A 13,319-nucleotide genomic window follows, 5' to 3' on the forward strand; every position below is an offset into this window, starting at 1 on the left:
GACGGACACGTCGAGGGCAAAAAAAAATTAAAATTCTCCTGAAACAAGGGAGGGTTCCGTACTATCACGTTGCCTCGAACAATAACAACGATAGCTGATGGGGTACGCAACTAACTCTCTGTATTGAATGACCTACAGATGTGTTCCGACCCCGGATTGAAGGTCAACAAAAAGCAATTCCGGTCATAGCCACTCATTAGTGCGTTCTTGAATGCTCAACAATCTCCCATATCGACATGCCGTGCACAGCCGCCGTACTTCCTGGACAGCAGGATTGGTCGAACTCTTACAGTCTACAGTAAATTATCTCTCGTCGTAATTTTCTTGCTCCTCCTTGCTGTTCCGTACAATCCGATTGCGAAAAAAACCCATCGTTGTTATGACCGCTGTGAGATGACATCATCGGGTCGCTGGCGTCTCAGCCTAAAAAATACCCGAATGCAGAACACAAAGCAAGAATTCTCCCGCCTGGAGCCATCCGCAGTACGGAGTACGGAATACATAACTGTACAAATTTCACCGCGCCAACGCGTAGTTTCTCGGCTTCCCGACACATCATATCGTCGAAGGATCATCAATCATTTAAAAAGCAAAAAAAAAAAAAAAAAGAAAGGGAAAAGAAAAAGAAAAAGGAAAGGAAAAGAAAACAATGCTCATCTAATAATCATTCAATTTCAGTGTCTTTCCAACTAATCTCCGCCTTGACTTCTTATCTCTACCCCTCTCCCGAACTTCCTGGAGCTCCTGCAACGCCTGCAGGAGCATTCCGGCATCGAAGAACCCATCTGTGTTAAATTAAAAGGTTAGCTTTTCACTAATAGCGGTAGAACGAGATTCCAGGGGGGCCAGGGGAAACATACAGCCGCCCATCCCATCGTCATCAAAACACCCACTCTCAGTCATAGGCGTATCGACCTCCCGTGCCGCCGCATCGGTATGAATGAGCCGTCCTCGACGAGGAGTCCGAGTGCCCGTGCCAAGCCGTTCCTGTGCCGCATTTGGCGGCGCAGCAGCGCGAGGCTCCTCGCTTGGGCGAGAGGCGGCCCGCAGTAGCTTCCGGATCTCCAGCAGGTATGACTCCAGTGTCTGCATGAATCGACTGGTTTGCCTGTGCTTCGAGGATGCACATATCGAGATCGAATCATCCTTGATGATATAACCGATGCCGAAACCATCGCCGGATGTCGGCCCAAATCCAAAATGTCGGAGCGATGGGTTCCCACAGTTCGACGTGGACAGGATAGTGTTGTTGATCTTTTCCCACCCGGGATCTTTGAATATCTCTGGTAAATGATTCATTTTGCTACGGCCACTCCGAGAGCTGACTGAGGAGTGACTATCGTCCGAGTTACCACCTTCAATAGGGCTGGAGTAGCCGTCAGGACTGGACCCCCCACTGCAGATGCTGGGCTGCCTCTCGTCCAAGGATCGTTGCCAGAGAGAGTAGAGTGCATAAAGGTGGCGATCATGTCCTTGGCCCTGCGAGCACTCTCTTGTGATCGCAGTATGTTTCTGCGTGGCTTTCCTGAGGGCATTCACCTTCTCTGCGATGGGGTTGTCACCCCAGAACGTTTGCACGAAGTCAACTGATTCCGATGAGACCGTACGGATGGCTTCAGTGCGACCATGCAAATATGTCTTGGTCATGGCAGGCTCATATGTATTTTCAATACGTCCATAGAGCCCATAGTACGCCGCTTGGAATGCCATTTGCACAAATGCGTCCGGAGAGAAACCCATCGACGTTATGAAATTTTTTCCGTAAGCGCGGAAATCCAAAGCTTCAAATTCGTGCTGATGAAGCAGGTCGGCAATATGGGACTCGGCGAACCTTACCGCCGTGCTCAACTCCGGGCCCATGTCCCATTCAAGTTTGCGTGGTGTGGTGCTCGCATGTCGGTAACCGTTTGGCTTGCGCTTGGCGGGAGTTGGGCCAGTGGATGCCCATATACTTGGTGCCTGGCCGTTGATGGTCTTTGCAAAACGGAGGATGGTGTCAGTAAAGACGTCACTCGCGAAACGAAGAACCGTATGTCCGTCGACACCGGTATGTTCAAAATTGATGCCTGCGCTACCATTTTGGCAGACAATTATTTGAAGCTTATCGTACCATCGATTTGTGCATGTACCGATCTGAACCCCTTTGACCACCTCGCTCGTTCCGCAAAGCATATTACCACAGATTTCAGCAATATTCGAAGGTTCCGCATCGTCTAGACATAAGACAAAGAGTGCTGTATCGACAATATTCAAACAATCGGCGTTGTTGGATCCCGACTGCCGGTTCAGTATATCCCTTAACCCGGACCAAACCTTTCTATTTTCTGTGCTTAACACGCCAATCGCCCCTTTCGCAGCCTCTTGTATTGGCGTCTGCTCGGCGTCTTCGATGATCGCGCTCAGGTTGAGAGAGATGTCCTTTTCAGACATTATAAGATCATCATTTTCATCAAGAACGTCAAACCAGTAAAACTGTCCCCTGCACATGATGACGAGATGTTTCGAAGCAGAGTCTTGGCCTATAACACACCCGTTGCTTGTGGGCACCCTTGCTGTGCCAAACAGTCTGGAATATTGGAACATGCACAGTGGCTTTCCGCGAACCGTATCTGGAGTCAGCTCCTCCCTTCTAACTGCTCGCACAAAGGACAAAGCCGATACAACCAATGAAGCCGCTCTCGTCACCTGATGGTTCCGCGCAGGGGTGGGGTCGTCTTCCAGGAGGAAAAACGGGTTTAAATTGAGGACAACAGCTGATATACAATCAGAATTAGCTTTCTGAACAAAGGAAAATAGGGTCATTTATACTCACGATTATCATAATTCAAGTACGAGTCATACCCTTAGCCAAACATAGTTATCAGTCAGCATCGCATTCAAAAAGCCAGGCTAGAGGTAGCGGAAGGCGTACAAAACTCCTCGATATAGCTCGTCTTCGACGATGCATAGAGTTTCAATTTTTCTTGCAGGTCAGGGCCGTCAGACTTGAGAAAATCTTGAACCGAGGCTTTCGTTTCTTCATGTTCGCTCGGACTTTGCAAGGGAGCCAGGCTCTCCAGATATCGTCGGCAGGTGGACTCAAGATCTGGGATCGGAAGCCTTGGTAGCGAATCTTGTTTTGAAAAGGTGACCCTTGTCTGGTTCGTCACTGAGCCATCATTCCCTTCCCCGGAAGGTTTAGGTGAAGGCGGGATTGCACCAGTCGAGGAAGATACCTGAGGACGACTGGGCCCTTCTAGGGCATCACCGAGCGGTTTTGGCATGGTAAAGAAACGAACTGGAGAAGGCGGGTGAGACATTGCTATACCAAAATATGTAGATTCAAAAATGCAAAAATAATCATCAAGTGTACTGGGCAGCGATGAAGGTAGGTAATGAAAGAAGTCGCAGCGCACTGCGATAGAAGTAGTGACAATCCTGCAAGCAGTATGATGGCATTTGCAAGTATTTTGGGGGGTTAGTAAATGGGAACGTCAACCATTTGACAGGCCTTTTACTCTTATTATGAAAACTTGATCAAAGGGGAGGCATTTAAAGTATGTTGAGAGGGGCGTTGTACGGAGTATATAAGCCTGGCTTAGGCAGGGCTGACAGATGACCTCATGGCGGCATGTGAATGCCTCTAGCCGCAGATACAAACGGGAAAAAGATACTTACACTCCGTACACTAAGGGGGGACAAAAAAAAAATAACAATAAAAATGAAGAGGAACAAAGGATTCCGACTCACATTGTGCTATGCGTTCAAGGTGATAGATGATCTCCGTCAGGTGTTGATAGTTGGGAGTGATGGGAGATATGTCCTACTTTTTTTAACCTTAGGATTCCCATAGGACTGCTTCGGCGCAACGGAGTGTCGTTTCAAGGGGTGGGCAAAGGGCCTGAGGAGCTACTGCGACGGAACGAGCGCTACTTCGGCTTTATTTTCTTCTACGGGATGATGTCGGCATCGCAAAGAGGAAAAAAAGAAGAAAAAGAAAAAGAAAATACCGTGGCATCCGTTTAAAGCTGATAGACCCTGTCGTTGGAAGCAGGGACAATACCCGTTTCTGCAAGTCTCCCTTGATTAATATGCAGGTTCGGACAGTGTGGCCGAACTTCCACTTCTCCACGTCTGGGAATGTGTCATGCGGGGGGAAAGATGGCCATCGTGGAAATCCTCCGTGCTCGCCACCGACAGCAACCAGGTAACTGCATCATGCCGTCCGCGCGCCCACGAGCTAATTTGCGTCGGATTAAATGACCAGCATCGCTCCATCTACCACTTGGCTAAATCTTTTTTTTTTTTAACTACTCGTATGTCTGTGCTCATTTGTTATGAAAATAGCTGACTTTTTGAGTATCCTTTTCAAGATGGCCGTTGGCCCTAACAGGAATCCGTGCGCGATCACCAAGCATTAAATAAGTTTTAAGATTCCTTCTCCGCAAAGTCAAACCTTCATCGTATTCCCTATAAAATCCCCGATGACGTCCACTCCAACGGTCTGATTCCGAGACCTCGGGGATCCATAACCATAGGTGCGGTGCCGGCTGCAAGTCTTTCGGCAGTGGGAATACGGAACATCGCTCCTTTAAGCCGACCGGTATGTAGTGTACTTTTCTCCACCACCGTCACCGACTCCTCGAGAGAGAGCGCGCTTAGCGTAACTATTCCCCGCGTGCAAGCAGAATCCGCGCTGCCTCTATCCGGCCAGTGGAGACAGCCCCAGGCGACTATGTAGAACTAGTTCAAATTCACTAGCGGTTGGTTAGTTAGTGCCTCCCTGTGCACGTTCCGGCCCGATGGCTGATCACCCGTCAGCCGCTTGGGCCAAAATACACAAGACCATGTCTTCGGGAGGTGGACAATATGTATGCATGTACTCCGTACAGCCGGACTTTGTACCCCAGTCTGTGCACCTGGCTGTCTTGTCCAAACATGGCTTCGACGTGTACTACGACGGCCACTAACGTTGGGGAATATGGTTGGGCAATCCGGAAGAATACCGTTAGCGGTGACCCAAAATGTGTCAAAAGGGGCGGTAACTGCTTTTATCGTTTTAAATATATACTTCTGCCGTCACCCATTTACCATCATGATCATTGTGAAACAAACCTTCCTGGATAGCAAATACCTTAGAATTGGAATGGAAAGTCACTAAATATTTTCTCTGAAGTCCGAAAGAAAAGGGCCGAAGCTTTGCAAGATCCAGAAGAACCAAGCCAGTATCGGAAAGAAATGAAGAAAAAAATTTTCACAAATCCGAATGACACTCTTCGCAGACCCTCCCCCTACAGGCCTGTCACTGCCTTAAAATCGATATGCGTTGATGCATTGACTGGCAGTTGGGGAGACGTCATAGCAAAAGAGCTGAACAAATTGCGTACAAGTTGAAGGTCTATAAAAGAAAAAGGACAAGGACGCGTATCGGGAAGCGGTCAAAAATCATATTTAAAAGATCCCAAGAAATCCCACAAGATGGCTTGAGAGAAACGGAAAGCAATCATCTCTGGGTCGAAGATGATTCTGGGACAAAAGCTAGGACATCCCTGCAATATACGTTCAAGAAGGGAGGGAGCAAGAAGAAGTTGACAGACTACCCATGACATAGACCGCGACAACGTAAATGCGTTTGCCAAATGGGTTCATGCATTCAGCAAGTACATCGGTTTTACCTTTAAGCAGTGACTGTGGGATGGCCCAGGGGTTTGCCAACATTCTTGTCATATTCACCAGCATAATTACCTATCCACATATTTAGTATGGCCCCTTAATGACCCGAGAAACGCGAGGACATACCTGGAGGACCATAGTTGCAGACAATGAAATCGGCGTTGTTCACAGTGGAACCAGTGGCTCCAACTCTCAAAGTTGGGCAGCGCTTAGTGTAACAAGCAACCTTCTTGGTACCCTTCCAAACAATCTGGGTGAAATGGCCCCATTCATGGAAATTACCTCCAGGGTTGGCTTGGCCGTACAGGCCATCAAATTTGGGAGCCTCGCCGTTATACATGGCATTGCTGAGCATAGCACCGATGTTGCTGAATCCACCTTGGTAACCGATGTTCTGTCCATATCCACCGCCATTGTACTTGCTATAGGATGCTGTCAATATTAAACGAGCATTATACACCTGGGACACGAGTTTGTTCTTACGTATTGTGCTCATAGACACAAGTGTCGGCGAGCTGTTTAGCACTGCTCTCCAAGTTGTCATCCCAGGTCAACGCCTCGGCAGAGTGGTTGGAGCGATGGACGTTGTGGTGATAGAGAACGACGCCCTTGTAGTCATCGCTGGGTGGTGGTACTTCGGCAGGTTTGGTGGTCTCCGGAGGCGGCGGCGGAGCCTGGGTAGTGGTCTCTGCTGGAGGAGGTGGCGGAGGAGCTTGGGTCGTAGTCTCGGCTGGTGGAGGTGGAGGTGGAGGGGGAGCTTGAGTAGAAGTAGGCGGCGGTGGTGGTGGAGGTGGAGGAGCCTGTGAAGTCGGACTTGGGCGTGGAGATGGCTTGTGAGGCGGAGGGTAGATGATACTTGGCCTTCCCGGCCAATGCCACCATGGACGGCGGTTGGCAGCAGCAACAGGGGTGGGAGCTCCGCCAATAGTCACATAAACGGTTCTGGTGACAACGGCAACGTCGGTGACATAGGCGCGCTGCTCGATTGGGGACGCCAGGGCCCCACCAACACAGAGTGCTGCGACAAAGGAGGAATAACGCATGGTTGATGCTTTTAGGTTATGTTGAGAAACAGGCTTGGATATGATATTGCAAGTCACAGTTCAACTGTGTTTTCAACCAGACTTTCACACAAAGGAAGAGCTGGTCGACCAAGAAATATGATCCAAAAGCAAAAAGGACGGTGAAACCCAAGCCGGTTGGAGAGCAAGATATAACACTTCTGTCCAAGGCAGAGTGAGGGCGAAGATGTGCAAAAGAGTGACTTGCTGCTTGGTCACTTTAAAAGAGTGAAAAGTGGCCACAAGGAGCAGAAACTGTGCAACGATGAAGAGAAAGAAGAAAGGAAGGAGAAGGGAAGGTGAGAGAGGTAGACAGAAATGAGAGACTGGGTATATTTTAAAGCCGAGAGAGTGTAATTAAAGGGGAGCAGAAGAAAAGAAGAGCGGATGGGGCATCAAGATGGATTCGCATCTGAGCGGTATCTGGCCCCTGGTGGGTGGAGTCAGGTCAGCGTGGGAAATGTGCCCCATCTCATAATTTGACATGAAACACGCTAGGCTCGCCCCCGATCTGACGAGGGAAACGCTCGATGGGATTTAAAAACATGAGTAGGCTTCGGCAGCTTAGGCGCTGCTGACCCCCCTGATGGATTGTAGATTCGGTGCCATGGCCGGAGAAAAATGCCCGGATTGTGCAGCTGTCCTCGAACCAGAGGAATTTTCCATCTGTTGCATGAAACAAGGGACTTTGGCGAGCTGGCTCGGGAACGTCACAACGTGGCCCTCTGACGGAACGGAACGGTTTGGGTCTTCGATAAAACACCCCGAACCACACGCGAGAAGAAACGAAACCAGGGAAACAGATCCTCCGTCTCTCCACACGCTTTCTGTTCGAAGGCACCAGCCGGTTCTTCCTGCGGTAACTTGTCACACGGAGGCTAACAGCTCCGGGAGAAGCTATCATGCTCTACCGTCTCCTGGCGGTCGTCGGAGGGCGGCGCTTGGGTTCAGGGTCAGATTCGGGCCTAATGTTTCTTCCTCGTTCCGCCATGTCGTAGCACGGAGGATTTCTCGGATTTCAGGGACGGACTCTGCATCGCGGGCTCGGCGGGTTCGTCTGAGCGGGCGGGAAGCAACGCCTAATTGGCTGGCTGGACCCGGCTTGCTGCGAGCAATCGAGCCTGTCTGGTGAACTTTAAACGGACCCATCGCGACGACAATTAATGAAGGGACCAAATAATGCCCTGGGAGTATCAGATCGTTCCAAGTGGTTCTGGACTACGATGGCGGGTCGAGCGAACCGGTCCATTGTAACAAAATTTTTCTCTATGGAGCCGATCAGGACCTTGGGGACGGAGAAATCTTCAACTATGCTCTGCACGTCCTCCGACCGTCCCTTGGGCTACAAATAATTACAGCCAAGAACTCCTGGGAGCAAGCATCATTCCTCTGGAGTACAGAGTGGTTGAGCGCTATCACTGTCGCTGCTGGCGAAATCAGCTCTCTTGACAAAGGGAGTCACAATTTATGAACCAGCGTTGTCAGTGGAAACTTTACCACCTCGAGCATGCTGAGTCTGTCCTCGGGCCGTCGAGAGATGACAACCCAGGGAGAACTGTCTTGACTTGGCATACGGTAAACCCTGGTTCCTTGTCATGGGAGGGACTGAAAATAAGTGGTTGATATCCATCCATAAAAATCGCTCTCCTTTGTGACCATACAGACCTGTGGAGAGTCGTCGTCGGCGGCCCATCTTCACCAGCATGAACCGCCTGTCACGACTGTCTTTAACCGAGATCTCGAGAGCTTCACCACCAAAAGGATCCAACAATTACGCGTACATTTCTAGGCCACTGGCCTTGGTCCGCTCTAGCAACTGCCGGGTCTGCCTTTGGACTCAAGGATTGCCGATTCCGGCACTTGGCTTTATTCCACCTCTTGCTGACCGCGGTATTGTGCTTGGTGGTATCCCTGGGCCTGCTCAATCCTTCGGACTTAGCGCTGACTTGTTCAACCTTTCTCATAATTTCCAAAATTGTCCTTGTTGCTTCTTTGCCATGGAACTTTGAACATCTGCTGCGAGCTCAAGAGCTTTGGCCGCGGATTCTTCCCCCTTCCACTCCCGCTATTCGTCCAGGTGATATCATGTCTCCATCCCGGTCCCTGGTCGAATTAGACTATCCGAGCTCTGTGCAGGGCTATGAATTAATTGTCTCTCTTCTCGGAATGAATCTCCCGCAATTGACCAGACAATGGTCAGGTCCCTGCTCCGTTTGTTCAGGTCAATAAGATGGCCCAGGAATAACCTTTTCCATGTCAAACATTCGTGTCACTCAATTTAACCTGCGCACACATCCGTTGGCCCAATAGTTTCTCCCGGACGGATTGGGTCTCCGAGGAGGAAAGCATGGGTCGGCAAGTAGGCCGCATCACAAAGATTTTCCACAGACACGTCGAACCGGGTAGCGTTGGATAAGCATCCGGGATGTCACATTCTAGGTGCCTAAGATTGAAAGACCCTGATTCCTGACCTCAGCAAATTTGAGAACCGCTTGTCCACTGACGGCACCAGCAGACCCATCATGAAGGCGCCTGAAGGGACCAGCCTTCCAAAAAAAAAAAAAAAAAAAAAAAAAAAAAAAAAAAAGAAATTTGCCATGTCCCAAGTATACCATAAAATCTTCAAATTCAATTCAACTAACAATGGCTTCGGGAATCGGCCATTGAAAAGCCCGGATGTGAATGGCTCACGTCGATCTGAAAAACAGCCATCTCCGGCATAGGACCCTTGGAGCCGTTGTTTCCGTGAGATTGCAAGTGTCCTGTGCCATGTTTGTGACCACTGCTCACCTAACTACTGTAGGGCCATCAGCTTTTCGCTCAACGCCGCTTGAACAACTTCACCATCGCCATCGCTATCACTATCACTATCACCATCGTTTTTCTCAAAGAATAGTGAATCACCACCAACGTGGCCCGCCGCAGCTCCCTCGGGTAATTATCTTCAACTTATCTAATTAACCCGGACTGTCCGTGTGCTGGAATATGTTCCGATCCTCTGGTTCTTGCTGCTGATCTTCGATCGGCCGTCTTGCTTCAAGCTTGCATGTCATGCTTGGCTTGTGTGCGTGCGCGATTGAAACATCTTTCGGTGTCCGGGTGGGGTCGCTTTGGATCGAACAGAATGTTTGATTGCTAGCCAGGGCCGGCGCTAACTCGGTACCTTGTCTAGCCCTCCCGCCGAATCTGCCATGTCGGTTGCCCCGTACAGAGGAAGTTCCTTTCGTGCACTCATCCCGAGTGCATACCCTCATCAGTTGGGCGGATTAATCGCTTTCCCCATATCATTGCTTGGGGGTGTTAGGGGTGGTTGGTTAATATTCGGAACAAAAGCACCTGTGTTCCGAATGTAGACGCACCTTAGTGCTATCCACACAACACTCCGTCATGTCGATGCTGTTCCATACGGCTACGAGGCTCCTAACGAGGAGACTACCCATAAATGTAGTAACATTTAGCCATCTTCAAAGTGTGTGAGACAACTAGAGATCATGCTACGGCAAAGGAAGGAAGCGCACTAAAAGTCATTTTACTTCCGCTCAATTCCAGCGTACACAATATCTACACCATTAAACTAGAGGTGTCAAGCAATCGTATGTACGAGGCGCTGTACTTTATCACTCTCTCCACTGCATTCCGGGAATACAAGCTCTTCTCAAGGAACCGATATCTACTCCCAGGGCCACTTGTATGTAGCTTTCTCATAGCGCCGCAGGCAAATCAATCGTGCGACACGCACCCGTCTCACACACCAACAAGAAATTCTTCCCAGGCCGGAGATCTTTGAGCAAAGTGTTCCGCTTTCCCAGCCACGCAGACAAACCCACGGCCCCGTGTTGGTCAGCGTCGCCCGTGCGTACGTCAACAAGTGCAAGTACAGCCGTGCTAGTGGAGATCGCAGAACCGGCCTCGTCGCGCATTTTCCGAATCACGGAGGCCGCAGTTGGGCTATCAAATACTTCTCTGGCACTTTCTTGACCCTCCACCGCCATGCGGGGACCCTCGCTAGATCTAACCGCTGTGGTGTCGTGCCCAAGAACGCCGATCACGCTTTTCACGCCCACTTCCAGGCCCACAACTACATCCAAGAGACCCACGAAAAGGAAAGGGTGTTGTAACATTTCAGCGGCGAAGGCGCTACACGTGTGCCTTGCAAGGGCTTTGTATGAGTCGTCTTCCAGCAATGAGGCAAGACGAAGGAGATTCTGTGCAATCACTCCGTTTGTCGATGGCGTCGCTGCATCTGTACCCGTTTTGAGTCGGAACAACGGACCTGGGACGTCTCCAGGCATATTCTGCGGGGTCATATAGTAACCCGCTGGTGTGGTTCCGTCAGAAGCCGTAGCAAGGAAATACCTATTCAGGTATTCTGTAGCAGCGGTAAGTATATGCAATAGTCACGAGTCATAATAACTGGAAGGCACTGGGCTACCTACGTTGGAGGTTTTCGGCGAACTGCAAATAGCTATCGTCGAAAGTGGCTTCGTATAGACTTATCAACCCAGAAGCGAGATATGCATAATCATCGCCAAAACCAGGGGTTTCTCCTCTTCTCCCGTCACGGTAAACGCGCCAAAGCTGGCCAGTTTCCGCGTCAAATAGATTTTCCCTGATGAACTTGGCTGCCTTTTCAGCGACTCGCCGACAATGCGTCGCCCTTTCGGCATCGATTTTATCGAGAAGGAGACTGCATTTAGCAAGGGCACCAATAGCGAGGCCGTTCCAGGAAACAATGATTTTATCATCTAGATCCGGTCTGACCCTGTGTTCATCTCTGAATTCCTGAAGCTTCTTCCTAGACGACTTGATTACACGGACGACTTCATCTTCACTCAAACCAAAATCTTTTGCAATTTTGCGAGGAGACGCTCGGATACACAGCACATTCTGATTTATGAATTCATCGTGAGGATCATTGCCCCGCGCAACATTTCCATCTGGAAGTACGCCCCAATGGTGTGCACAAACCTCTGCATCTCGTTGGCCTAATATCTGTTGCATTTCTTTGAGTGTCCACACATAAAATGCCCCTTCACGCTTTTCGGTATCGTTCGAGTTTGGAAAACTATCCGCATCCTCGGAGGAGTGGAAAGCACCTTCAGGGGATAGAATCGGCGGGCTGGTTATATATGCAATAATATCATAGACTGCTTCCAGTAGCTTAGGTTCTTGCGTGATTTCGAAACAGTCAACATAGACATCCAGCAGTTGGGCCTGGTCATAGAGCATCTTCTCGAAATGCGGTAGGCTCCAATCAGGAGTAACGCTGTATCGAGCGAATCCATGGCCAATTTGATCGTGTATACCTCCTCGGGCCATTTGCAAAAGAGTTTTAGATACCATTTCAGTAGCGCGGGCACATTCTTCTCGGCCGACGATATCCATGACAACATCAGGGTATCTTCCCAGACGCAGCAAGAAGCTCAAATTTGCAGGGGTCGGGAACTTCGGCGCTCTCGAAAAGCCACCGTTGATTGGGTCATAACGAGAGACGAAGTGCTGGTGGGCTTCTTCCAAAAGCTCCAACTCGAGATCCTCCTCACTTTCAGTTTCTGGTCGGCGTAGGTGGGTACCCTCTTCCGCAAATTCTCGAAGCTGCCTTGTGATTTCTTTCGCACTTTCCATACATCTGAGTTGCTGGCTGTTCCAGACGTCTCTGAGCTTCTCCAAGATATCAATGAAGGTTATGGGTTCCTCGCCGCCGACTCTAGGCATTGAACTGCTGTATGGCCCTGGCCAGTATGTTCCGCCGAAGACAGGTTCAAGATCTGGAGTTAGAAAAACATTTAAAGGCCATCCGCCGGAGCCTGTGATGGCCTGGACATAGTTCATATACACCTCATCGATGTCCGGTCGCTCTTCTCGGTCAAGCTTGATGGGAACGAAGGACTTGTTCAGAATGGCAGCAACTTCCGGTGACATAAATGACTCTTTTTCCATTACATGACACCCTGTGCAGATGTTAGCGAAGGCGGCTTATATTGGGAATACACCTAGTAGTACAGACAATGGCAGGCTGAGTAGCCGATGCTTAGGAAGATCAGGCGGTTAAGTCTCTTCGCGAGGTTAATGGCCGCTGAATCCCACAATTGCCAGGCCACCGGGTTGTTCATGTGTCCACGAACCTAAAGGGTAATATTTAGCATCTGAATTAGGACTTCAGCTCCTCATCCAATTAGGGGGCGACATACGTATGGAGACCGGCTTTCGGAGAGCCGATTTACGAGTCGCGACGGACCAGCGGTCTCAGTGGCCGCCTCGGCAGACCGTCTATGCGAGAGACTTGCCATTCTGGAAGATATGATACAATTGCAATGGGCCTGCGACTTTAAGTGAAAATGCGTTTTAACTCTTGGAAGCCACCGGGTGCCCTTGATGCGCCATTCGGCGGGGCCTTTGTCGCAGGCGAGTCGCAAAATCTGATTGAGATATGAAATGTTGAAGGATGGAAAGGTCAAAGAGTAGAGAGTTCTTGGTTTCCTTTTGTTATGCTACTATGCATTTGAGCAAACAGCTGTCATGCACGGAGGCCACTAACTACCTGGCAAGGGTACATACAATGGAGAGGCAAAGATGCAACGATCCAACGAAGAGGCGTTGACATCA

At 49.8% G+C, this 13,319-nt stretch overlaps 6 protein-coding genes across 6 annotated transcripts; 1 reads left to right on the plus strand and 5 right to left on the minus strand.

Moving 5' to 3' along the window:
• Nucleotides 1–515: 515 nt before the first annotated feature.
• Nucleotides 516–3,449, minus strand: CIMG_06895 (carnitine acetyl transferase). The gene is made up of 4 exons (XM_001242998.2): nucleotides 2,912–3,449; nucleotides 2,813–2,842; nucleotides 861–2,753; nucleotides 516–785 (listed from the first exon to the last, which is right to left on the minus strand). The coding sequence occupies exons 1-4, from the start codon at nucleotides 3,297–3,299 to the stop codon at nucleotides 658–660; spliced, it is 2,439 nt and encodes an 812-aa protein (XP_001242999.2). The 5' UTR covers nucleotides 3,300–3,449; the 3' UTR covers nucleotides 516–657.
• Nucleotides 3,450–4,449: 1,000 nt separating this feature from the next.
• CIMG_06896 (uncharacterized protein) lies at nucleotides 4,450–5,066 on the minus strand (the record flags this gene model as incomplete). Its single annotated transcript, XM_001242999.2, has 3 exons — nucleotides 4,450–4,722; nucleotides 4,863–4,933; nucleotides 5,051–5,066. 3 exons carry the CDS (start codon nucleotides 5,064–5,066, stop codon nucleotides 4,450–4,452), a joined length of 360 nt encoding a protein of 119 aa, XP_001243000.2.
• Nucleotides 5,067–5,213: 147 nt separating this feature from the next.
• On the minus strand, nucleotides 5,214–7,056 carry CIMG_06897 (uncharacterized protein). The gene is made up of 3 exons (XM_001243000.2): nucleotides 6,136–7,056; nucleotides 5,779–6,074; nucleotides 5,214–5,724 (listed from the first exon to the last, which is right to left on the minus strand). The coding sequence occupies exons 1-3, from the start codon at nucleotides 6,693–6,695 to the stop codon at nucleotides 5,657–5,659; spliced, it is 924 nt and encodes a 307-aa protein (XP_001243001.1). The 5' UTR covers nucleotides 6,696–7,056; the 3' UTR covers nucleotides 5,214–5,656.
• A 57-nt stretch (nucleotides 7,057–7,113) lies between these two features.
• Nucleotides 7,114–8,184, plus strand: CIMG_06898 (uncharacterized protein; the record flags this gene model as incomplete). Its single annotated transcript, XM_001243001.2, has 4 exons — nucleotides 7,114–7,160; nucleotides 7,311–7,572; nucleotides 7,712–7,764; nucleotides 7,911–8,184. The coding sequence occupies 4 exons, from the start codon at nucleotides 7,114–7,116 to the stop codon at nucleotides 8,182–8,184; spliced, it is 636 nt and encodes a 211-aa protein (XP_001243002.2).
• A 479-nt stretch (nucleotides 8,185–8,663) lies between these two features.
• On the minus strand, nucleotides 8,664–9,948 carry CIMG_13090 (uncharacterized protein; the record flags this gene model as incomplete). The annotated part of the gene is made up of 5 exons (XM_001243002.2): nucleotides 8,664–8,816; nucleotides 8,997–9,156; nucleotides 9,356–9,503; nucleotides 9,625–9,666; nucleotides 9,870–9,948. 5 exons carry the CDS (start codon nucleotides 9,946–9,948, stop codon nucleotides 8,664–8,666), a joined length of 582 nt encoding a protein of 193 aa, XP_001243003.2.
• Nucleotides 9,949–10,145: 197 nt separating this feature from the next.
• Nucleotides 10,146–13,148, minus strand: CIMG_06900 (uncharacterized protein). The gene is made up of 4 exons (XM_001243003.2): nucleotides 12,905–13,148; nucleotides 12,721–12,838; nucleotides 11,150–12,664; nucleotides 10,146–11,082 (listed from the first exon to the last, which is right to left on the minus strand). The coding sequence occupies exons 1-4, from the start codon at nucleotides 13,001–13,003 to the stop codon at nucleotides 10,415–10,417; spliced, it is 2,400 nt and encodes a 799-aa protein (XP_001243004.2). The 5' UTR covers nucleotides 13,004–13,148; the 3' UTR covers nucleotides 10,146–10,414.
• Between the last annotated feature and the right edge of the window lie 171 nt (nucleotides 13,149–13,319).

Source organism: Coccidioides immitis (genome assembly GCF_000149335.2).
Source record: "Coccidioides immitis RS genomic scaffold supercont3.2, whole genome shotgun sequence".
In the NCBI taxonomy this organism is placed as follows: Eukaryota; Fungi; Ascomycota; class Eurotiomycetes; order Onygenales; family Onygenaceae; genus Coccidioides; species Coccidioides immitis.